General features: G+C 43.5%; 1 protein-coding gene across 1 annotated transcript in view; it reads left to right on the top strand.

Annotated features, from left to right (window-relative positions):
- The window catches only part of LYRM4 (LYR motif containing 4), a 216,065-nt gene that overhangs the window by 16,451 nt on the left and 172,332 nt on the right, over positions 1 to 27,282 (top strand). The window contains exon 3 of the mRNA XM_075316469.1: positions 17,308 to 17,428. Coding sequence (XP_075172584.1) covers positions 17,308 to 17,428 — 121 coding nt within the window. The remainder of the gene's footprint in view (positions 1 to 17,307; positions 17,429 to 27,282) is intronic.

Raw genomic sequence — 27,282 nt, forward strand, 5'->3', positions numbered from 1 at the left:
TCGGCTCTGCAGCATTGCCATAGACTTGCAGCAGAGCCGAGTGGGACCGCACTGTCAAAAAGAGCATGGCTGGCTGCGACACAGTGCCGCGTGATCAGAATGAACTCGGATGAACTTCACCCGACTTCATTGTGATTGCGCGGCTACATCGGAAGCTGACAGGAGCGGCAGTAGAACAGTGTGCCGCGGTTTGAATTCTGGTCACACGTGAAGGACTCAACTGTGATCTCAAATCCCCTGAGTGACTTCAGTGAGCCGGGCGATTAGCTGTGCTTTCACTCAGGTTACTCGCGGCCACAGCTGCAGTCCTCCACCTGAGAGCGGTGGCCGCGAGTAACCACAGTGACAGCACAGCTGATCGCGCTACTCACTTCAGTTGCTGCATGGAGCTGACTGGATCGGCAGTGTTCTACTGCCGCTCCTGTCAGCTTCCGATGTAACAGAGCTGAAAGCGTCCTGGGACCTTGCGTGGATTACGTCGGACCTGGAGGTGTTTTTGAGGGGTTATTAAAGTGGTGAAATAGGGTGTTTTTTTGTCTTTCATTCCAAATAAAGGATTTTTTGGATGTGTGTGTTTATTTTCTTTAACTTACAGGTTAATCATGGAAGATATTTCGGGAAGACACCTGCCATGATTAACCTAGGACTTAGTGGCAGCTATGGGCTGCTGCCATTAACTCCTTATTACCCCGTTTGCCACCGCACCAGGGCAATTCGGGATGAGCCAGGTAGAGTCCCGGGACTGTCGCATCTAATGGATGCGGCAATTCCGGGCGGCTGCTGGCTAAAATTACTAGGCTGGGGGGCTCCCCATAACGTTGAGCTCCCCATCCTGAGAATACCAGCCTTCAGCCATGTGGCTTTTCTTTGGCTTGTATCCAAATTTGGGGGACCACACGTTTTTTGACCACACGTTTTTTTTGTTTTTTTTTTTCAATAATTTATTTATTTTTTTACTGCTCGATATAGACACGCCCACCGGCAGCTGTGATTGGTTGCAGTGAGACAGCTGTCACTGAGCGTGGGGGCGTGTCTGACTGCAACCAATCATAGACGCCGGAGGGCGGGGGAAGCTGGGAATACGAGATGGATTAATGAGCGGCTTGCATTTTCAAAAGAGAAGAAGCTGCCACAGTGAGAACGCCATGCAGCGCCGCGCCGGTGATCATGGATCGGTGAGTATGAGAGAGGGGGTGGGAGGGAGAGACCGACATGGACAGAAAGAGAGATAGAGACATAGAGATAGAGAGAGACCGACCGACAGACAGAGAGAAAGACGAAAGAACTGCCTTTGTTATGTTAAAAAAACATGCGGATTGCAACAATAATGCAATGCAAGCGCACTGCTTAACATTTTGGCAGCGTTTTTCTGCAACTCATTGATTTCAATGGGTGTAGAACGCAGCCAAAATGGCAAAAACAATTGACATGTTGCTTCTTCAAACGCATGGGTTTTTGACAAATTTTTGTCAATCAAAAAGCATCGTGCGCACAGATTTTGCATGATTCTCATAGACTTTGCTGGGGAATCAGAACGCACGCATTTTGTCAATGACACAGTGCAGTTGTAAACTCAGCCAAAACGCAGAAAAAAAACGCAAAGTGCACACATAGCCTTACACCTATGGGGGTGGGAGAGCTTTGTTAGGGCCGTTTCACACTTGCGTTGTTTTAACGGAGACGGGTTCCGTCACACATACAGTACAGTTAATTTATTTACAGTGGAAGCGCGACATCATGTGGACACTGCATGAAACACACAACCCGCATGGTGTCTAGCTTCAACTGTAAATAAATGAACTGTACTACATTAGTGACGGATTCTGTTTGCGTAAAAACAACGCAAGTGTGAAACCGGCCTGACTCTTATCTTCCTTTTTTCTGAGCTCCTCTCATCTGATTTGGGAACACATAAAAATACTGAAAAGCAGAGGAAAAATTCTTTGTGGTAGAATTGAAAGAGAAAACCAGCAATATCACCACTGTTTATTGAGGTTTTTGTCACGATGTTCACTATTCAGTAAATATAACATCAACTTTATTACTCTGGTCAGTACTATTGTATTTTTAGAGTTTATATGTTTTTTTAATCACATACTACATTTGTAAACTTGAAAAAAGTTGTGACTTTTTTTTTTACTCCTGTTGATGGAGCAATGTGGGGGCTTTTAAGTTTGGAGATGAGCAGTAGTTTTCATCCATTGTATTTTCGGGCACTTATGAGTTCTTAATCACTTTTAATTCCACTTTTTTGAGAGGCAAGGTGATAAAACAATAGCAAATGTGACATGATTTTGTCCTTAGGGTATGTGCACGGGACATCTTTTAATCTCAGGCAAATATATTTCCAAGCAGAAGAGGCTTCAAAAACTCAGGTGTTCCTAAGCGTTTTTTCCAACAAATTTTGTCCTGCAATTTTTTGAACGGTCTTCCCATGGTTTTTATGATTTTTTTTTTTGTTTCATTGTCATTTTCCAGTTGTTCTATTTTCGCGCCTTAAAATAATAAAAAAAAATAAGGTTTTTGGGGTTTTTTTTAACAACTTTAGGATCTATGATGTACTGGTACATCATAGGTCGTGTACTTTCCTTTGAAGCGGGGTCGGTCTTGAAAGAAAGCACAATTCTTTTCTTTCTTTTTTTTGTTCACCACTTAAAAAACAAACAAAAAAAAGGCTATACATGTTTGGTGTCTACAAACTCGTACTGACCTGGGGAATCATACTGCCAGGTCAGTTGTACCATATAGTGACCATGGAAAATAAAATCCAAAAAACATTGTGGAATTGCATTTTTTTTTTTTTTTTGCAACTTCACCACACTTGGAATTTTTTCCCTATTTTCCAGTACAATATGGGGCAAAATGAATGATATCACTCAACTTGTCCCCCAAAAAACAAGCCCTCATACCGCTATATTGACAGGAAAATAAAAAAGTGATGTCTCTAGGAAGAAAGGGAGGAAAAAATGAAAAACGGAAAATCACAGGGTGTGATTACAATAGTTACAGGCAGGTGTCAGCTGTAAAATACTGCCTGCTCTTGCTGTGAATGGAGAGAGCTCAGCTGATGAGTCTTTTTTGTATACTTGCACCTGACCAGTGATGTACACCTACGTCCCATGTCAGAGAGGGATTAATAAAATAGGGTCACTGTAATCGTTACAAGACTCATCCTCTGGCTGCCATCACAGAACACTAACTCCATTCACTGGAATAGGCTGAAGTCTACTTACAACAGTGCGAGTAAGTGCATACAGTGAGTACGGAAAGTATTCAGACCCCTTTACATTTTTCACTCTTTGTTTCATTGCAGCCATTTAGTAAATTCAATAAAGTTCATTTTTTTTCTCATTAATATACTCTCTGCACCCCATCTTGACAGAAAAAAATAGAAATGTAGAAATTTTTGCAAATTTATTAAACAAGAAAAACTGAATTATCACATGGTCATAAGTATTCAGACCCTTTGCTCAGTAATGAGTAGAAGCACACTTTTGAGCTAGTACAGCCATGACTCTTCTTGGGAATGATGCAACAAGTTTTTCACACCTGGATTTGGGGATACTCTGCCCTCTGTCCTTGCAGATCCTCTCCAGTTCCGTCAAGTTGGATGGTGAACGTTGGTGGACAGCCATTTTCAGGTCTCTCCAGAGATGCTCAATTGGGTTTAGGTCAGGGCACTGGCTGGGCCAGTCAAGAATGGTCACAGAGTTGTTCTGAAGCCACTCCTTTGTTATTTTAGCTGTGTGCTTAGGGTCATTGTCTTGTTGGAAGGTGAACATTCGGCTAGGTCTGAGGTCCAGAGCACTCTGGAAGAGGTTTTCTTCCAGAATATCTCTGTACTTGGCCGCATTCATCTTTCCTTCAATTGCAACCAGTCATCCTGTCCCTGCGGCTGAAAAACACCCCCATAGCATTATGCTGCCACCACCATGTTTCACTGTTGGGATTCTATTGGGCAGGTGATGAGCAGTGCCTGGTTTTCTCCACACATACTGCATAGAATTATCACCAAAAAGTTCTATCTCTGTCTCATCAGACCAGAGAATCTTATTTATCATAGTCTGGGAGTCCGTCATATGTTTTTTTGCAAACTCTATGTAGGCTTTCATATTTCTTGCACTGAGGAGAGGCTTCCGGCGGGCCACTCTGCCATAAAGGCCCGACTGTTGCAGGGCTGCAGTGATAGTTGACTTTGTGGATATTTCTCCCATCTCCGCACTTCATCTCTGGAGCTCAGCCACAGTGATCTTGGGGTTCTTCTTTACCTCTCTCATCAAGGCTCTTCTCCCACGATTGCTCAGTTTGGCTGCACAGTCAGGTCTAGGAAGAGTTCTAGTAGTCTCAAATTTCTTCCATTTAAAGGGAACCAATCACCTGAATTATCATATACAGTGTGTCCACCCATATCCTGTCCACCACCATTAACTTGAGAACGGCGGCAGCTATAGGCATAGAAGTGGTGTCTATGTATAGTAAAGTAGCCATGCGCTACGCAATGAAACCACCTATAGCGCCACCTGGTGGAAAACAACGGAGTTAGCATTTTTATCTCGAAAACAGAACGAGATAGAGAAAGTGAATTAAAAAATGTTAGGGCATCATCAATTTAATACGAATCGACACCTTGCATGCAGAAATGCTATGATATGAAACCCATAAACCCCTAAAACATTGAATGCTGGTCACTCATATTGCGCTCATTTAACACTAGAATTACTGAGGTAGTCATTTTGACTACTTTGCACCATGTATTTTTATATAGGTGTCGCGAGTCCAGTAGTTCTAGTGTTAACTTTGATGCTCAAAGTGGCCACTAGACAGCATACTGTATATTGCTGCACGTTGTACAATTTGGTAGGTGACCTGTTTGCACAAGCATCTGTGATACGTCGTCGTAGATCCTGCAATGTTGGTGGAGGGGTCGCATACACCTGCTGTTTGATGTGACCTCACAGAAAGAAGTCCAATGGGGTCAGGTCAGGTGAGCGTGGAGGCCACTTCACGCAGCCACCATACCCAATGACTTGTAGGAAGGTCTCCATGGGGTATCGCTTCACGTCCGCAGCCTTGTGAGTTTTACACTTTCTAATCATAGCATTTCTGTATGCAAGGTGTCGATTCGTATTGAATTGATGATGCCCTACAACTTTGTAATTCACTTTTTTCTCTCTCGTTCCGTTTTCGTGATAAAAATGCGAACTCCGTTGTTTTCCACCAGGTGGCGCTATAGGTGGTTTCATCGTGTAGCGCAGGGCTACTTTACTATACCTAGACACCACTTCTATTCCTATAGCTGCCGCCATTCTCAAGTTAATGGCGCTGGACAGGATATGGGTGGGCGCACTGTATAAGCTAAAGCCAGTGCTATACTGGCACTATCAGGCTGATTATCTACATACCTTTAGTAGTCAGCTCAGATTTTTAGGTTTTGAAATCCAAGAAAGTAAAGTTTATAAAATCATCAGCTTGAGTGACAGCAGCTAAGGATCATATAATAGCTTGTAGGTATTCATAATTATCCCCTCCCCCTGTTAGAATTACCATAAGTATTATACAATCAATTTAATGTTTGACTTGCAGGACCTGTGCTGAGGTCATACCCATGTGACCAGAAGGGGTGGGGCCTTAGCCAACAAAACTGATACCAGGAAGCAACATTTTTCTGTTGGCTGAGGCTCCGCCCTTTCTGGTCACATGGGTATGACCTCACCACATGTCCTGCAAGAGACAAAGTGAATCATTTGTATAATACTTATGCAAATTCTAACAGGGGAAGGGGATAACTATGAATATATTATCTGATCCTCAGCTGCTGTCACTCAACAAGCAGCTAATTTTATAAACTTTACTTTTTTAGATTTCAAAACCTAAACATTCGAGCTAAGCACTACAGGTATATAGAGAATCAGCCTGATAGTGCCAGTATAGCACTGGCTTTAGCTTATATACGAAAATCCTGGTGATTGGTTCCCTTTAAGGATTATGAGGCCATTGTGCTCTTAGGAACCTTGAATACTCCAGAAATTCTTTTGTAACCTTGACCAAATCTGTGCCTTGCCACAATTCTGTCTCTGAGCTCTTTGGGCAGTTCCTTTTGACCTCATGAATCTCATTTGGTCTGACATGCAGTGTGAGCTGTGAGGTCTTAGGCCCCTTTCACACGTCAGTGATTCTGGTACGTTTGTGCTTTTTTTTAAACGTACCAGAATCACTGACATACGCAGACCCATTATAATGAATGGGTCTGCTCACACGTCAGTGATTTGTCACTGCACGTGTCTCCGTGCGGCGTACCCGCGTGTGCGTGATTGCTGCACGGAGACATGTCCATTTTTTTCTGGCATCACTGATGTTCCACGGACCACGCAGTGGTGTGGTCCGTGAAACACGTGCCAGAAAAATACGTGCTTTTAAAATAAAAAACATTTTAACTCACCCGGCTCCAGCGATGTCCTCTGCAGCCCGTTCTCCCTGCTGCTTCTAAGCCGGCTGATTACTGTCGCGCATATTCATTATGCGCGACACAGCCGACCCGGAAGCAGCTGCTGCGGGGGTCACCGCCGGCCGGATGCTGCGTCGCGGGAGCGATCAGCACCATGGACAGCGGGAGCGGGCGCAGGTCAGTGAATCTCTAAGTGCAATCACGGGCCACGGAGAACGGAGCCCGGATTGCACTTAGACAACCCACGTGTGCCGAGAATCACGGCACACGCAGGGACATGTGCGTGTTTTACGCGCCAGTGAAAAACGTCTGTGTTTTTCACTGACGTGTGAAACGGGCCTTATATAGACAGGTGTGCGCCTTTCCAAATCAAGTCCTATCAGTTTAATTAAACACAGTTGCACTCCAATGAAGGAGTAGAACCATCTCAAGGAGGATCACAAGGAAATGGACAGCATGTGGCTTAAATATGAGCGGCTGAGCAATGAGTCTGAATACTTATGATCATGTGATATTTCAGTTTTTGTTGTTTAATAAATTTGCAAAAATGTCTACACTTCTGTTTTTTTCTGTCAAGATGGGGTGCAGAGTGTACATTAATGAGAAAAAATGAACTTTTTTGTATTTACCAAATGGCTGCAATGAAACAAAGAGTGAAAACTTTAAAGGGGTCTGAATACTTTCCGTACCCACTGTATATAAGAAGGCAAGGTTTAACGGAACTATCAACAGGCAACAAAGGACATCTAAAAAGCATTCAGATAGTCACCAAGTCTTAAATAGAGACGATTTAAGATCTATAACCGTTTCACTTGTCCACATGCTTTCTCAAGGAACCAGGAGACCTTGAGGACGTGTGTGTATATGTGAAAATCCGTAGGTCGTCTTGGAATACTACTTCTCCTGTGAACCTGATATTTATAACTTAAAAGAATTGGAATGGATATATGGCAAGTCCATGGATTATACTGTTGCTAATGTGAAGAAATGTCACAGATTACTACGTGCCCCCATATTGTCATTGTACTGTAGCTTTAGCAGTGATCTAAAATATTTGGCCCTGGGATTGTCACACCGGGCAGTAATCATGCTATGTTATTACTGTAACACACACCATGCGGCCACCTCTCCATTCATTCTGCACTATGATGTAACGGCCAAGGTTGCCTCAAGACAAGACAGTGGTTGGTGGAAAGTGGTTCAGGAAATTAGGGGGGGATTGTGATTAGGGGGGATTGTGATTTGATCCCCCCCTAAGCCTTTAGTTTGGAAAAACAAAGGCTTAGGGGGGATCTAATCACAATGTATGAACATATGAGGGGACAGTACAGAGACTTTTCCAAAGATCTTTTTACACCTAGGCCTGTGACTGGAACACGGGAGCATCCGCTACGTCTTGAGGAAAGAAGGTTTAATCATAATCACAGACGAGGATTCTTTACTGTACGAGCAGTGAGACTATGGAACTCTCTGCCGCATGATGTTGTAATGAGTGATTCACTACTAACATTTAAGCAGAGCCTGGACGCCTTTCTTGAAAAATATAATATTACCAGTTATGAATATTACATTTTATGACAGGGTGTTGATCCAGGGAACTAGTCTGATTGCCGTATGTGGAGTCAGGAAGGAATTTTTTTCCCCATTGGAGCTTATTTGACACATTGGGGTTTTTTTGCCTTCCTCTGGATCAACATGTTAGGCTACGGGTTGAACTAGATGGACTTAGGCGGGCTTTGCACGTTGTGACATCGCAAGCCGATGCTGCGATGTCGCACGCGATAGTCCCCGCCCCCGTCGCAGGTACGATATCGTGTGATAGCTGGCGTAGCGAAAATTATCGCTACGCCAGCTTCACACGCACTCACCTGCCCTACGACCGTCGCTGTGGCCGGCGACCCGCCTCCTTCCTAAGGGGGCGGGTCGTGCGGCGTCATAGCGACGTCACACGGCAGGCGGCCAATAGCGGCGGAGGGGCGGAGATGAGCAGGATGTAAAAATCCTGCCCACTTCCTTCCTTCCGCATATCCTACGGAAGCCGCGGTGACGCCGGTAGATGTTCCTCGCTCCTGCGACTTCACATACAGTGATGTGTGCTGCCGCAGGAGCGAGGAACAATATCGGACCATCGCGTCAGCGTAATTATGGATTACGCCGACGCTGCACCGATGATACGATTATGACGATTTTGCGCTCGTTAATCGTATCATCTAGGCTTTACACACTATGATGTCGCATGCGATGCCGGATGTGCGTCACTTTCATTTTGACCCCACCGACATCGCACCTGCGATGTCGTAGTGTGCAAAGCCCGCCTTAGAGTCTCCCTTCAACCTTAAAAACTATGAAACTATGAAATTGGTGAAGGTTTCAGAGGTTGTAACTTACATGTGTATAAAGGGAAAACTTCCTTGAGTCTAAAGGAAACTTGCAAGCAAATGTCACATGGAGATTTTTACAAATTTCGCCGACTTTCATAGCTGCGTCTAGATCTGTTCAGACTACAGATTCAGACACTCCGCCCGATAACTTCTTTGGTGTCTGTGATCAACACAGACAGATTTGGGCATTGACCTGCAGAGTTATAGTTCATAGGCAGGGTAGCAAGAGTTATTCAGTACTAGTCTGCTTGTTAGTCTCCTTTGATCACATATTGTGGGGAGCCAATTACCGTACATCTGCTCCCCTGGCTAGATCCTTCCTTCTATGCCAGCTATCGTTTATCTTGGTCTGAATCACAACGCCTAACCAGACCAGCTATCTGGTGATTGTAGTACTTGTTGCTGAGTGCGGTTAAGGAGTTAACCCTGGTTGCCTTTTGTTGCTACCTTCCTGCTCTTGCTTTTCTTCTGAGTCTCTCCTTGTCTATTCCTGTGTGTGTGTGTGTGCAGTGTGTCTGAGTTTTGGTTTTCCCTTGTGTCTTTATCTGTGTTTCCATTTCACGCCTGCCCCTTCCTTCCCTGGTGGGTGGAGGAATCAGATTAGTTCTGGTCGCACGTGACTCAAGCATCTCCACCATCAGGAGCAACTCTGAGGTTAGGAATAGCCCAGGGTCCTCTAGTGTGTCTAGACAGCTTAGGAGCCCTTGTCCCTTGTTATCCTACAATCACATTCTGACAACAAAGCTGCTGATGGTGGTCAACAGAATGTCTGCATACTGTAAGTATTCCTGGAAATGGCAGCATAGCTCTTGAACACGCAATGGTAGCAGATCTTAGTCCGGACGTGCACTGTGTCCTCTGTACCGTGCACTCCCCAACCCCTCTGCCTGTTTGCTTGCTGTAGCGTCCAACCAGGAGCCCATTACAGCCATCGATAAGGAGCAGAAGGGGGGGTTTTGTACAGTCAGAAATGCTGACAAGTTCCCTTTAAACATCTCTGCCTTATCTACTCTTAAAAAAACATTTTGTATTGCTCAAATGTATTCAACATTAATAATTAAGCAATTTTGCAAGTGGTTTTAATTAGCCACCTCCTGTGTAACCACTGCTTTATGACAGCGGCAAAGGTCCATTTCCTAAATCTGAAGTACCGTAAGTTGTTCTGCTCCATTAACGCTACTGCAACATAACAGGAGTAGAACAAAACAAAACTAAACACCACCCATATTAGGTGTTCACAGTGTTCTCATAACACAAAGACTTAAGGGCTTGTCAACTTTTACCTTTATTTTAACAATCATATTTAGTGCCCAATTTTGTGATACTGGTGATATATACGTATTGATCTCATTTATTTTTTTTTAAACATCAGTGCTTGTGAGTGTAGCCTCACAGAATGCACAGCTGTGCTGGTCTCTCCATTCTGTAAGGAAGCTGCATCAACCGGTAATACTTCTATAATATTAGTAAGTGCCACATTATATATATCGGTAAGTGCCACAAAATCATGTCCCTGACACATTTTATTAAACTAATGATAAACTGAATAGCACCTGTAACTCAATACATTTAGTATGAAAGGTGAACAGTTAAAAAATTCCCAACTGTTTCATGTGACAGATTCTTTGTATACCTATCTGTCTCCATGGTAACAGACAACAAACATAGTCTGTTTATTTAGGTTTGCTTAAAAAGTGCCATCTTATTCTGCAGCGCTTTACAAATATCATCATCACTGTCCCCATTGGGGCTCACAATCTAAATTCCCTATCAGTGTCTTTGGAGTGTGGCAGGAAACCTGAGAACCACAAAAACACGGGGAGAGCATACAAACTCCTTGCAGATGTCCTTGGTGGAATTTATACTCCAGACCCCAGCGCTGCAAAGCAACAGCAATAACCACTGTATTGCTACCATGCTGTCCATAATCTGACGCTGGAGTTATTTTTCTTGTGCCCGACCCTGACAAACCATAAACATACATTCTGTAAATCAGCAAGATGGAAGGAAGTTAGGGTTCACTTACACTGCAAGATTATCATGAGCAAGCATTCACAAAAATCGTTCAGTACTCTAAACATTCTGCCGATCACCCAATGAATGACCATTTTGCTCGTTAGTTGGGTGAAATGATCTTTTGTGCTGCACAAAAGATCGTCATTCTCAGCAGAGCATTGTCCAGTGTAAACAGGACTTGTGCTGCTGACAACAATAGTGGTCTATGCACGCTGAAGGATCTCAAGTGCACATCTGAAGCTGGGTCTGTCTAAACAGGTTATTAAATGACCACCAATCAGCAAGCAAGCTGCTAACAAGCGGTTGTTTAGTGGAAAGCTCTGTGTGCACCTTAAAAGGGTTGTCTCATACTTGGGCAACCCCTTCTCATTCCTATGTTTGCCCCCGTTAAAATAAAAAAAGCTTATACTCACCTGTTCTGGTGCTGTTCTGGCAGTGTTGGCGCTCACGTCACAGGGGCTCACCTGAGGTTCTTACATCCTGCGCCCAGTCACCAATGGCTTCACGGTCCCTGCCTTCATACGCATAACTAATTAACAGGAAGTGAGTGGCCATCTGCAGATCTGACTTCCTGTTGATTACTTATTCATCTGAATGTGAGGACAGTGAGACCAGCTGTGATTGGACGGGGGGCACACAGGACATAAGAACCCCAGGAACTCTAGCGGGAATAATGCTGACAAGTTAGGGAAGTATAAGCTTTTATTTTTATGGGGCCAAACATTGGGAATGAGAAGGGGTTGTCCAAGTAGTGGACAACCCCTTTAAGACTACAGGATGATATTTCACAGGGTATGACTCTAGTCTGTAACCATGGAGACACATTGGTCTATATAGGAGCTACAAACAGTAGTAATGAGTGTGCACTACCATGCTCAGGTGCTTGGTTGTCGTAAGCAATTGGATACTCGGATGGGTGAGACTCAAGTACCCGAGTATAATGGAAGATGATTGGGAACATAGGCATTTTTCCTGAAGATTTCCCGTAAAAATGCTAGAGTCCCTCATTGACTTCCATGATTCTCGGGTATTCGAGTCGTGCCCATTTGAGCATCCAATTGTCCATTACTAGTACCGAGCACCCGAGCATGGTAGAGCTCGCTCATCACTAATGAACATGAAATAATAAGATTGTTTTTGTTTTTTTTAAAGTTTATTCAAAGTTCCTTACATTTTTACTTTAGTTTTCCTCTGGAAAAAGAAAAAAGTCATGATGGTCATAACTGTATTATAGTGGAATTGAGACATTGTCCTTCCTTTTTCCTTGTGTTGAGAACGTCTTGGTGCGTGAGTTGTTTACTGAAGACACTGCCAATATCCTAAAAAATATATATATATTGAAGTCTTGATGATTTCCTGATAGACCATAAAGAAGATGAGCGGGGTTTTATTAAGTGCTGATTTAGGGGAAGCGTTATATCTCAGGAGATGGGTGTTTTATAGGACACATATACTTTGACCATTCTGGCAGCTCGGCAGAGCGATAAACATAGTGTGATTAGAGGAGAAGGTTATGTCTTTGATATGTGATGGCGCCAAGATAATGATAGCTCTCAATATCACCCATAATTATTTTCCTTCCTCATGGAACATAACACAAACACGATACCTTTTATAACGGCACCATTGAAAGAGAAACATTTCATCTTTACCGGGAACAATAAAACTCATCCTAAGGTACCAGCTGTTTAATGAGTGCACTTCCATATTTAATAAATTCTATTAACAATACACACCCAAGTCACATTCTAGGTGAACGGGCCCTAATTAAAAGCACACACCATCTGCTGGTGCATGGCAGCAGGGTGGCACACCACAGCCAGCATGCTCCCTGGGACTCCATATGTATTATGCATGAGCCGTGTCTGGAAAATGTCAATGATCCCATACAAGACATCCTGGAAGCTGCTTAGCTCCATCTAATGGGCACATCTGTCATTAATCCCCTTTTTTGAAAAGAAATGGCAAAAATCATTTTCTTTTATGCAATATCAACACTCGGGATTAACCATCATTAGGCAAAGTAAACCGGTCACAAAATGGGATTTCTTATTTTTTATTCTCCCTGGGCTTTTTCTGACTTTTTTATTTTTTCCGTGTGTTGATACCATTGGCAATCCTTTTTTATATGCAGTAGCAAATAAAATAAATTGCATCAGCTACTATTATTTGTCACATAGCGTAATGTGCAGATTTACATGCTTGCAGGGGATTTTTTAGTGCTTCATAATTAAAAACTAAATAAAGAACCTTGTTGCCTTTGGCTACCGAATAAATTAGGAGTCAAAAAAATGTTTAGTTGTCAATTTTAGAACATATTAATAATATATGCAGTGCCCCTCATCTCCTCTTTCCCTTTGCTTCTTCCTTTCCTGTTACGTACAGATCATAGGAGCCCTTAAAGAGAACTTGTCATTCTTTACATGCTGCCCAAGACATGGGAACATGACATAGCATTTTTGCACAGGCATCATTTTCCTTGACTGTGCTGGTACTTCATAGTAAACATAGTTTGAGGAGCCTTTTTCATGCACTACTCTAGTTGATTGACAGCTCTTTCCCACTTGTGTACATAGCAAGATAACGGCCTTGGACAGCAAATTGGACTAGTCATATCGCTGCCTATCGTGCGCCAATAAGGCTATGTGCGCACGTTGCGTAATTACATGCAGTTATACTGCGATCTGCACCGCAGCGTACCTGCATGCGTCCTGCGTCCCCTGCATAATCTATGGAGATTATGCAGGAGCCGTGCGCACGTAGCGTATTAGAGCGCAGCGCTTCAGCTGCTGCCCGAAGCGCGCGTTCTAAGAAGTGAAATGTCACTTCTTTCCTGCGCTCTGCATGAAGTCCCTGCTCTGTCTATGGGAGGGGCTGCACTCAGAGCGCATGGAATCTGCTCTTTTTTTTTTTTCTCATTACGGACTGTTTCTGCAGCGATTTGAAGCGCACGTGTGCTGTTCAAATCGCTGCAGAAATTTCTGCACTGACAGTACGCAACATGCGCACATAGCCTTAGTCTTACGAATAAGTTTTTTTTTCTGAAATTGTGGAACTTTTTTGTCACGGGTGTGTCATTATTGACAGACAACCCTGTGGTGTCCGGCTGCAGAAGGTCCCTGCATTTGGCGTCCCAAACTGTTCCTTGATATTCCATTGTTTCTTCTTTGGTATGAATGGAGTTCTATGCATCTTCTCGATTAGGGTTAACTCTTTCCCTGTAGGACCCTGTGGACATCTTGACCTTTTTAGCTGCAAATCCTTATCCCCACTTCCTTTGTCTTTATATACTTACTGGTGATACTGTTTTACTCCTAAGATGTCCAGCTTGCAAGCAGTTGGCTTGTAATCTCCTTGTTGTATGTTGCTGTCATTCTCCCAAAGTCATCTTGGAGTTAAGTTGCCCATTTGCATTCCCCTGTTTGTTTTCCCTGTGTGTTTTTTAGGACTTAGTAGGGTTGACTAGTGCTCATCCCATCCGGTCATTACCCAGGGCCCAGTTCAGGGTCATTCCTGCTTAGCGAATAGGTGCGGAACCTATCTAGGAACATTAGGGGAGCCAGGGGGCAGCGGTAGGTTTTACCTGGGGTCACTATCTTCCCTTTCCCTAGAATCAGGGTTTCTTCTTCCCCTTCTTTCGCCGTTCATCTGGTATCCCCCCATACCAAGCGTGACCGTTTTAGAGACTGCTGAGATCGTGCAACCATGCTCTGATTCATGCTCTCATGGCTCAGCATGAATCCAGTGATCAATTAATCTCTTTAGAAGTTTGAAGTTGACTGTCCCCTTTCCAGACATGCCTGTGTAAGTAAATACCATAATTGTATTCCTCATTATATAAGCACATCTTGTTTTAGAGCTCTGCTGCATTATGCTATCCCTGTTTTTCTGCTAGAAATAATGACTAATATGACAACTCAGTGTCAGGGCTCATGCAGACGACAAATATTTTCAGTCCAAATGCGATCCGTCAAAAAATCAGATCACACTCGGATCTGTTATTCGATGAGGCAGTGCACATGTCCGATTTTTATACCTCTGAACAATTGCAGCATGCACAATTTGCCTTTGAAAATCGGATTGCATTTGTCTATTCAACTCTATGGATCAGAATGCGGTCCGATTTTCACAGACTAACAGAATGGAGACGATGAAGAACCTTTTTTTTTTTATTCTTCTCCACATCAAAGAAAATCAGATCCCACTCTGTACAAACCCTGATCAGAGTCTGATTAGCATAATCAGAAGGAGAAAATAAGGCCATGCCACCCAGCCTTACCAGATGGAGACGTGTCCCTAAATAATCTGACATTGTCCAATCACTGCAGACTCTGTAGGACTACACCCTTTTGTCCATTTGGCAATTTATTTATACATTTCTAGGAGGAATAATAGAGGAACAGCACAATACAGCGTTCTAATTTCTACTTTTTTTATGGGGAACACTGTACAAATAATTACGATGATACCGGTAAGGAGTGGTGGCAAGTTCTCCTTAAGACTTTCAACTTAAAAACCTCTACCAATTCTAAAAGGCTCAGACTTTCCCTACAGTCGAGGGCCCATGAATCTGTTAATCTATCCACAGCTGTTCTGCTTCTGCACTTTTGCCTGTGGCTATATTCACTAATGGAAGGTCACACATTTCCCGTTGGAATTAATTGGTTATAACCTTTTCTAATAATGTTCTTCCTTTCCTTTGCAGTGCAATGGACTATGTTCCTTGTTGCTGTTGGTTGTGCTCCATCCTTGGCAAGCGATGGGCTTTCCTAGGTAGTCTTTGTGTCATAGGCATCTTTTAACATTCTTTGTATATGAATTTCTTACAGTTTTTGGGATCTCTGCATCTACTATGCAGTTATTCAATAGGACCTGGCACTGTCTACCCACTGTCCACCCTTCCCTCCTCTTGTGATGGACTCAGGTACTGACTGCATACTCTACAGCAGTGTTTCTCAACTCCAGTCCTCAAGACCCACCAACAGATCATGTTTTCAGGTTTTCCTCAGTCAGGTTTTCAGGATTTCCTTAACGTTGCACTGGTGATGGAATTATTCCCTGTCTAACATTGAGGAAAACCTGAAAACATGATCTGTTGGTGGGTCTTGAGGACTGGAGTTAAGAAACACTGCTCTACAGCTATCGGGAGGCTTTGTACTCAGTGGCCTTGAACCTGATTGACTATCACTTGATCAGGGCAGATTTTCATCCCTTAAAGTAAGTTGTGAAAATTCCTATTGAAGCTTGATGAGATCTTGAGAACTGCGAAATATTATCATCAGACTATCAAATAGTTACCATTTTTGCTTAAACCAGAAAGCAGTGCTCTCCCATACACATTTGCCTTTACAGTTACTGGCTGTGATCAGTCATGTGACTGGAAAGGGAGGTCATTACCATTTGCATGACTGCTGCAGCTAATCACTGATTTCAGCAGCGCTGACAAGATGAGCGTTTGAACTGCTAAGATTAGGTTTAGTAATGAGCGAGCACTACCTTGTTCAGGTGCTCGTAAGAAGCAAATAATGCTTGGACGGGCGCAACTCAAGTACTCGAATATAATTAAAGTCAGTGGAGAACTTGAGCATGTTTCCAGGAAATCTTCCAGAAAAATGCTCGAGTTTCTCATTGACTCCCATTATACTCATGTACTAAAGTCGCGCTCATCCAAGCATTAACTGCTCATTACAAGTACCGAGCAGCCAAGCATGGCAATGCTCACTCATCACTAGATGCATTTGGTTAAATCAGAACATTCCCTGGCTGTGACCAAATTTTGCAGGACAGTTTGCACGGTATTACTATAAAGAGGAGCACAAATACAGCCAAGAGCAGTTTGCAATTTAAAGGGGTTATTGCACTACTTTTATAATGACAACCTATTCAGTAAGTCGTCACTATAAAATCAGTGGAAGTTCAACACATGGAATCCCTACTGTTTGGCTGTTCTCACCAGCTGTGACATCATGTTAAAAGTACCGTATACAACGCTTGATAGCACAGCGACATGCTCTGTTTGGTGGTCACAGCCAGGTACTGCAGATCCGCTTCTACTGAAGAGACTAGGATACTGTTACTCTTGGCTCCTGTGGGAGCTGCACAAAGCTGATCTCTGGGTGCTAGGTATCAAACCACCTACTAAACTTATATTGATGACCTATCCTGAGCAAATGTCATCAAAATAAAAGTTCTGGATATCCCCTTTAATTGTTAAAAACTATGTGGGTTTACTCTTAAAAGTACTATTGACTTGCAAAATTATAGTGCCGTTAATATATAGACCTTAGTGGACTCGATATTTTGCATGTAATCTATGAGAACATTGCGGTAGAGGGTGGACAGCCCTGGATCCAACTCATTACAATAAAGCAATCACGTTTTTCTCACACATCTTTGCTGTAGGAAATCTCTGCTTTTTTATTTTGTATACGTGGTAAATATTAGCATTTACCCTCCTATTTCCAGAACATATGCCGTCAGAAGAGTAAGAGATGCCTTCAGAGAGAAGAAGAACATTGATGATTTCCATGAGATACAGTCTCTCATATACCGGGCCAAAGAAAACCTGGAGGTCATTCAGCGTCAGGTAAGACCAATGCTCTATACAGATTAACGCGTTGTCTCCTGACTTTCTCCTTCTATGAAGAGACCAGTAGTGATGAGCGAGCACTACCTTGCTCAGGTGCTTGGTCCTTGTAATGAGCAGTTGGGTGCTCAGATGGGCTGGACTCATGTACCGAGTATAATGGAAGTCAATGGGGAACTTAAGCATTTTTCCGGAAGATCTTCCCATACGCAAGTTCCCCATTGACTTCCATTATTCTCACAAGTCGAGCCCGTCCTGAGCATCTGACTGCTTGTTATGAGTACCGAGCATGGCAGTGCCCACTCATCACTAGAGACCAATGATTTTTTTCATTACCTCATTGAGGTTGAGGTGAACAAAATAAGTGACAAATGTTAGGGCATTGGGAGTAGTAGTATGTACTGTGTTTTATGTTCTATTTACTATTCATTGGTCATGCCTGGGAAAGGCTACAGAGATGTAAAATTGTAATGGCCAAGCCAGCCCCCTTTCTCACTTTACTCTTCACTGTGACAGAAGAGGTCTTGCTTACGTATGTTAATGAGCCAAGAACACGTCCCTCTTCACACACAGCATTGAATACATGGCGACCCTCCGAGGTCTGTCTTGTGTTAAAATTAGGCCAAAAGTAGTGATGCTGCAGCTCAGGACCACTGACAGCAGGACGGTGGTGGAGCTTTAATAACATTAGTATACGAGAAGTATATCTAGGTAATTGTGATGCATTAAGCACAAAAGTGCAAATCTTTTCAGTCTAAATTACAAGGTATAGATAAAAAAATCTTTGGCACACAAGTAGGAAGTGACATCCAAAAACTTTGGCACACAAATAGGAAGTGACATCCAAAAATAAGTTGAAAATATGACATAAAGAAATTTCATCCGTCTAACGTTCAGTGAGCTGAAACGTCGGATGGACAGAATTTCTTTTCATATTTTCAACTCATTTTTGGATATCACTGTTCACCCTTTTAACAAAATATTTTCAATAAATTCACAAGCATTCTAAAGACTTTTCATTCCTTTTTCCTACTTGTGTGCCAAAGTTTTTTGATCTATAGACTGTTGATTTTCCTTCTGAGCACCATCTATAAGCAGTAGAGCCGAGCCTACTCTAGCTTCTTAAATTACAAGCTACACTTAGATTAAGCAACATCATTGCTGGCCTTATTAATCAGTCGTGACTAAACATCTTTTATAATAGAGTGATTCCTTGGCGGGAGTAAAATATACTAATTTTAATGATTTTATAATCTTTCCATTTTAAAATAAAGCATATTGGAGCTCATAATAAGAACCACATATACAGTATAATACATCATCGTCTGTTCAGTCTAAAGGCCGCTTTACACACTACGACATCGCTCAAGCGATCTCGTTGGGTTCACGGAATATGTGATGCACATCCGGCCGCTTTAGCGATGTCGTTGGGTGTGACACCTATGAGCGATTTTGCATCGTCACAAAAACGTGCAAAATCGCTAATCGGTGATGTGCCCTCCTATTCCCAATTATCGTTGCTGCTGCGTGTACGGTGTAGTTTGTCGTTCCTGCGGCAGGACACATCGCTATGTGTGACACCGCAGGAACGAGGAACCTCACCATACCACGAACCGCCCCCTTAGAAAGGAGGCGGTTCGCCGGTCACAGTGACGTCGCTAGGCAGGTAAGTAGTGTGACGGGTCTGAGCGATGTTGTGCGCAACGGGCAGCGATTTGCCCGTGTCGCACAACCGATGGGGGCAGGTACGCACGCTAGCATTATCGGTAACTATATTGCAGCGTGTAAAGCAGCCTTTAGTTATGCCTGGTCCAGTTATAACTGGTGAAAAAATAGCTGAATAGAGAAAGCATTGCATGCAAGATTGTTCTATGGCTCGGGAATGTAATAGCGCTGGACATTAAAATGATGCAGTAGGAAACTGTATGATCAGTTTTCTCATAAGTTCCTTTAAATAAAAGACTGGTTGAACATATATAATGGACCTTACAAAACGATGGATCAAGGGAGCCGTAAAATCCATTAAAGGGCATTCCTCTTCTTTAAAGGTTCTTCTCAATGGTCCCAAAGTGGAGTTTAAGTATAAAAAAAAATACCACAGTCACCTAACAGACTGATGCCTCTCCTTCATATTCATTACTGTATTCCACATCAGTCTCGGGGCAACAACATGCAGGGCAGAAGTGGACATCATGTGACCACTGCAGCCAATCTGTGTGCACTGATCAGTTGCAACCTCTATAGTCCATTGAAGCTAAAGAAGATACATTTGCTCTTGCTACTTGTGATCAGCTATTCCAGGGCGCGCTGTTATATCACATACATTTGCCATATAGGTTAAACCCATTAAGGCTGTGTTCAGGAACTGCAATGTATACTCCCAGAAAATCTCTGCATTCTTTTTATCCGCACAGTATGAAAAACAACCACTCAAAAACAGTGAGAAAGTTAATTCTTCTTGCAGATTGTGGATGAAAAATCCGTTAATAAGCAGCATTGAATGACAATGGGGTATTTCATATGTACATTGGCAGAAATCCAAGTGTCAGGCTCAGATTTTAGATTCTAGACATTAAGATAAATTTAGGCTAATTCTTGGCCTATCTCTACACAGACTCTGTATAAGCAGCATCCCTGGCTGCCGAGCCTTTTTTTCAGTGCACTGCAATCCTGTGCAGGCTCCCAAAAATACCATTACATTATTTTGCAGCATTTGAATTTCTGGAAATAGAGTGGAATAATTACAAAAAAGTAGGTCTAGATTGCAAAAGGAAAGTGGAGCATGGATTGTGGCTACAGCATGATGGAACTGCACATGTATGCATCACACAAATATAGTGAAAGAAAGACCTCGCATCACCTCTCATAGGTGCTCAGGAGAAAAATAACAATAACTAGAGAATAACTCCGGCACACTAGTAATTTCCCATAAGTACCAGAAGAGGACACAGTGATTTGATGTCAAAATTCTTTTCTTTTATTTTGTTGGTGCCAAACGTGAAAAAAGGTTCTATACAATTGTCCACCATGTGACGTTTCGGCTAACACACCTTCATCAGGTCGGACAAACTGAATACAATATATACAGATGTGAGACAAAAAAACAAAGAAAGGAGATCAATCAATTAGGATCATAATTGCATATTTAAGGTACATAAGGCAAAATAGATCAGAGAAATCATGAAATGACAGGATCGTAGAGTCAAGGGTACACGACACAATGCGATAAAGATAGAATCTGTAGTGTATCGGGTGTCAGGTGGAAAAAAACGGTTGAAGTAGCTGTGACCTAGCACAGTGGATACAGGAAGGTTGGTGATGCGGAGTGGCCGTCAGGCGTGAAAGACATGGTAAGGTAGCTCACCTTGACCTAAACAGGTTCTAGAGCCGGGTGAGTATATAGGATACCTGTAATCATACAGAACTCACCGTGTGGAAACTGGTAAGAGAGGAAGGGAGGACAATAAGGTGAGACAGGAAAGTGATCATAAGAGTTCAGATAGTAATGTTCATATGGACCTACCATATATGGAGTCCTGAGGTGATGCTGGCATGTAGGAACAATTCCTATAAGGATATGTGGGTCATAGTAGGAAGGTCTATAATGGAGAGCACTAGGGTAAAGGGGTCATTTGACTGCGTGTTTGTTACATGTGGGATATCTCGGACCAAGAGATAATGACAAGATCAGGGAACAGGGTAACGCTGACTCATATGTGGGATTCATAAAGAGAAATTATATGATGATTACCTCAGTAGTCATATATGTCTCTATCTGGAGTCATCAGACGCTTAGAGAATGTCGCAATTACGGAACTATCAGAGGGGAAGGCAGCTCCTGTAATATTGTGTCAGGGTCGAGGGCTCAAGTCCGTTGTTACCCCGCTATATGAAATAAGGGATGAAAAAAATGATTCAGTGGTGATATATGGAGCATGGGGTAGAGGATGAAGGAAGGGGGAGAGTAAAAATAGGAAATGTGTTACCAATGACTATCATGATTACCTCAGTTGTCATATATGTCTCTCTCTGGAGTCATCGGATGCTTAGAGAATATCACAATTACGGAACTATCAGAGGGGAAGGCAGCTACTGCAATATTGTGTCGGGGTCGAGGGCTCATTTCTTACCCCGCTCTATGAAATAAGGGATGAAATAAAATGATTCAGTGGTGATATATGGAGCATGGGGTAGAGGATAAAAGGAAGGGGGAGAGTAAAAATAGGAAATATGTTACCAGTGACTGTTAATAACATAGCCTGGAGGGAAGTCCGTTAGGCATGGAGGTAAAAGTAAGGGAGACAAATGGCTATGGAGGAAAAGGAACCCATTAGCATGTATGCAGCAGTGATAGAATGAATCCAGTAATGTCCCGATGAGTCACCTTACCATGAGCCTGTGGTGCCGCAGAGGTAAACAGCGCGTCCTGTGGAGTGCAGGATAAGTGAGGAGAGCGTCCTTATAACGTGGAGGGAGCCGCAACGTCATTTCCGGTTTCACATTAGTAGGTAAATGGTGGAGCGTGGTGCATTGCGCATGTGCGAGTGATTGCCGTCAGTCTAGTGTAGGAATGAGGAGGCACGTCACTGCTATTAGGTGACTCCACTACTACTTACTCCACTACATCACACAAATATAGACTGTATGTCCAAAAGTATATACGGTAGACATATGACCGTTACACTTATGTGAATTTTTTGCCTATCCCATTGCAAAGCTATAGCTGTTATTATGGTGTTGAGGGTTTTTTTGCAGCTCCTAGGATAGTGTTTCACAAGATATTGAAGACTGTCTATGAGAATTTGTACCTATTTAGCCAAACGAAAAATTTGCACACTAATAGGGATCGGCTCACCAAAAGGATTTAATTTTTGAAATACGTTTTACTTTTCCGTTTAACATACAACTGAATACAAAGGAAAAAGAAAAAATATTAACTATGGCTATCAAGGTAGACTGTATTTGGACAAAAAAGGATGATGCCAGGGACAGACTATGATATATCTGAGTTCCCCTATTATACCCAAAGTTGACCCTTCCTAGCCACAGAGATTGCCACCGTAGTGTGCCTTATTTTTTCCCGTGTTCCCATGTCTGGTTATGAATCGCACAACAGGTTAACGCCTCCTCTATTGTCTGTAATGTTTATGGTCCATAGACAACAAAAATGGGGATATAGGAGGGTCCCACTAATCAATCACTCAGATATACAGAACCGACTCTACATCCACGATAGAAATTTTCAGAACAGGAAGGTGACACTGAATCTACTCCTTCAACTAGTCAGAGAAATCTGTTACACCTGAACCACGGTTTACATATGACTGCAGCACAAAAACCACGCTCAGTAAAGGAATATAGCCCCAAAAACTACCATCAGTACATGAATACATTAGCAAGCTTAGTACAGAGATCAATTCCAAAGTCAGATCAGCCCCATGTGCATTTGTATCATATGTACCTACAACTACCAATATGTCCTTAACAATGATGAGGAGATACTGGGGGTTATGGTTACTAGCTATCATCAGACTGTAGACCATACTGGAACCACAGTACTGAAGAGATGCAGGCAGCATCACAAATAAATATTTACAACTTGGTACCTTATCTTATTGATTTCAATGGGAGGCGGATGTGCAGTACCCGGCCACGGCAGCTATCAGAAGTCGGGTCAGCTCCAGAACTGAGCATTTCCATCTGCCGTCACCGAGAACAGCTGATTGGCCAGAGCCTGACACCTAGGACCCCCGCCAATCAGACATTGCTGACTTATCCTAAGAACATCCTCTTTAAGAGGGATGCAGGTGCCAGCATCGGGACCTGCATTTGTCAGACATTTATGGCTTATTCTATGAATATGCTAATAATAAGTAAGATGGGAATTCCCCTAATGAACATTGTTAACGGTGTAAAGTTCTGGTTATCCAGCATTCTTGGCATCTGCTCCTATGCTCATCACTCCTGCCATGGAAATGTTTTTTGTTTTAAACTCAATTTTTATTGATTTTTCTTTAACCAGAGTAAAGAAACCAAAACAAGGGAAGGGGAAAGCATATATCAAACATACTTCTTTCTTTGAGTGGGAATGCCTCTCAATTTCGAGACAATGATCCTCCTGACAATATATCCCAACCCCCTAACATTGACTCTGCAGCCTATCCCACCCCCTCCCCCTTAGTAACAAAGCAACATGAACCTTTCCCAACCCCTGCCCCCTTGCGACACGACCGAGCCTTCTCACACCCCCACCCAGATGACCTATACCCCACTATCGATCTTATAACGTTAGTCTACCCAGGGAACCCTGCAGGTCTTCAGTAAGGTACCATTCCGTGTTTGTGAATGGGGACATAATCTGTCTTATTTCGTCCTCGGAACATTTCTGCGTAATGAATACTCTCCATTTTCTAAAAAATGTGTCCGTTTTGTTAATCCTTGTTCTTCTCCGCCTCCAATTTTTCCAGATTAAGCAGGGATTTCAGTCGATTCATTAATTCCTCCCGTGATGGTACTTCCTTCACCAGCCATTTCTGCAGTATTGCCCTTTTGCCCAACATCGCTATGCATTGAGACAATGTTGGTAGCCTCTCACCCTGGCTGTGTATAATGAAATAACCACAGAAGAGGCTCCAGCTCCACCAGGGCCAGCTCCAGGTTTTTGTGGGCCCTGGGCGAAAGAGTCTCAGTGGGCCGCATCCACACATAGACATGCACAGATACATACACATACAGTCATACGTATACATACTTCTCTAAAGAGAAATTCACAAAAACACATAAATAGACATAAATCTATACACAGTCATATACACTGACATACATAGATACACATCATATATATATATACACACACACACACATATTATTTTTATATAATTTATCCTGTATATATATTTCTAATATTGGGAAGCCGGCAACAGCCTCATTCACCTCCCGGCTTGTCTAACAGACATGGCCGCACATAGACCACACTAACACTGCTGTATATACATCACAAGAGAGGCTGGGGACATACACATTACTGGGGGGAATACATATTACTGAGGAAAGGGGTATACAGCAATGGGAGGCATACAGCTCTAGAGGAGGTCAGTGACTCTGAGGTGGGGGGACAAACAGCTGTGAGGTGGGGGATGACATGCAGCTCTGGGGGTATACAGCTCCGAGGAGGAGGGGACATACAGCTCTGGGGGGTATACAGCACTGGGGTTGGGGGGATTTACAGCTCTGGGGGGTATACAGCACTGGGGTGAGGGGACATACAGCTCTGAGGGGGTATACAGCATCTGGGTGGAGGGAACATACAGCTCTGAGGGGGTATACAGCACCTGGGTGGAGGGGACATACAACTCTGGGGGCATAGTAGTATGCAGCCCCCATATTGTGTTATGAAGCCCCCATTGTCCTCCATATAGTATTATGTAGCCCCCATATGCACTATGCAGCCCCCATATAACATTAAGCAGCCCCCATATAGCACAATGCAGACCCATATAGCATTAGGCACCTTCATGTAGTATACAGCCCACATATAGCACAATGCAGACCCAGATAGCAATAGGCACCCTCATGTAGTATACAGCCCACATATAGCACAATACAGACCCAGATAGGATTAGGCACCCTCATGTAGTATACAGCCCCATTATACCACAGTGCAGAGCCAGATAGCATTAGGCACCCTCATGTAGTGAAGAGCACCTATATAGTACACTGCAGAGTCAGATAGCATTAGGCACCCTCATGTAGTATACAGCCCCTATATACCACAGTGCAGAGCCAGATAGCATTAGGTATCCTCATGTAATACAAAGCCCTATATAGTACAGTGCAGACCCAGACAGCACAGTGCAGAGCCAGATAGCATTAGGAACCCTCACGTAGGATACAACTTGTATATAGCACAGCCTGTATATAGCACAGTGCAGAGCCAGATAGCAATAGGCACCCTCATGTAGCATACAGCTTGTATATAGCACAGCCTGTATATAGCACAGTGCAGAGCCAGATAGCAATAGGCACCCTCATGTAGCATACAGCTTGTATATAGCACAGCCTGTATATAGCACAGTGCAGAGCCAGATAGCAATAGGCACCCTCATGTAGCATACAGCTTGTATATAGCACAGCCTGTATATAGCACAGTGCAGAGCCAGATAGCAATAGGCACCCTCATGTAGCATACAGCTTGTATATAGCACAGCCTGTATACAGCACAGTGCAGAGCCAGATAGCAGTAGGCACCATCATGTAGTATACAGTGATTAATACTCACTTCTCCTCGTTCCCCCGCTGATCCGGTCTACTTGGCGCGTCCATTGCTGTCGCTCGCTCTGACCTCTCAGCAGGCGCGCAGTGATGACGTCACCGCGCTCTGCTGCAGAGCTGTCAGAACGCCGACAGTTACAGCGGGGAGAATGATAAGAGAGGGAGCGCTCCGCTCACTCTCTCATCATTGCTCTCATTTGTATCGGCACCTGCGATGCTGATACAATTGAAAGCGCGATCCTCGGCGGGGGGAGGGGGGCGGTGACAGCGCGGCCACCGGGCCCCCCTATGTAGCGGTGCGCCACTTTTGCCACCGCGAGTGGGCCCCCCCGGTAGCTCAGGGCCCCGGCATTTGACCGGGTTTGCCGGGTGCTGGCGCCTGCCCTGAACTCCACCCTCACCTTCCAGACTTTGAAATAACATAGAAGGAAAAGTGCACAGCACTGCTTACCCTTTCAAGAGGTAGTGAGATGATCCCGTTTCACCACTAAGCAGTGTGGTTGTTGCTTTGTGACATCGGGCACAATCCTGAAAAAATTCCTGGTATGATGGAAGCTGCTGTCTCAACCGTGGTGCTATTGCCCAGACGAAGCCATCAATTCATAGAAAATAAAAGAGCGGGCAGCACTCTGCAGGTAGCTTCAGACAGCTTTATTTTTCAATGCTGACAGGTGTAACAGACATGAGGGAGTGGAGGGAGGGGAGCACGAGGACGACGGTACCGTTTCGCACCTCTAGGGGCGCTATGTATGGACCCGTGAAAGCGCCCCTAGAGGTGCGAAACGGTACCGTCGTCCTCGTGCTCCCCTCCCTCCACTCCCTCATGTCTGTTACACCTGTCAGCATCGAAAAATAAAGCTGTCTGAAGCTACCTGCAGAGTGCTGCCCGCTCTTTTATTTTCTCACCTTCTAGACTTCCCACGCTATCGACTGAGCCTATACTCAAAACTTCCGGATCTCCCCACACTGCCATATCCATGTCTTTTCAGCATTACAGTTTGGGCAATTCAGTAGTTTGTCTGGATTCTGTCTATTAGGGATGTTAAATCCATAAATAGCCCTGTGAATTAACCTAAATTGAGTATCCCTCCAACTTTCATTGACCATGCACTTCCGTATTACCATCCAACCCTTCAATATCTTCTCCTCCTGTTCCTGGTCCCCTAGTTGCCCTGCCCATGCCCATAGAGTCATGCCCGGAATAATAGGAACTAGAACCTCTCTGAAATAGTTTTATTTGCTGGGCTAGCAGCATCGGGTTCGGGGCTAATGAATATTGCTCTGAACATGTGTGTTTTTTCTTCTTTTGCACACGTTTTTCAGTATTGTTCTATATTTTCCTTTCGTGCATATTCCACCGTTCCAAGCTGCTGTTTTGTGTGTTGCTCCCCCCAATCATTATTCACCCCTCTTCTTCGTGCATTAATATTTGCCTGAAATCTATTTGCACTCAGCAACTATTTTGAAGAAGTGTTTTGAGCTAGTAAATGAATTGAATAAAAATCAGCATGATGGCTCGAGACTGTATTAAATCAAACCAGTCAATACTACAATTGATTAAAGAAAAATAATTGTACGCCGGG

Source organism: Anomaloglossus baeobatrachus, chromosome 6 (assembly GCF_048569485.1).
Source record: "Anomaloglossus baeobatrachus isolate aAnoBae1 chromosome 6, aAnoBae1.hap1, whole genome shotgun sequence".
In the NCBI taxonomy this organism is placed as follows: domain Eukaryota; kingdom Metazoa; phylum Chordata; class Amphibia; order Anura; family Aromobatidae; genus Anomaloglossus; species Anomaloglossus baeobatrachus.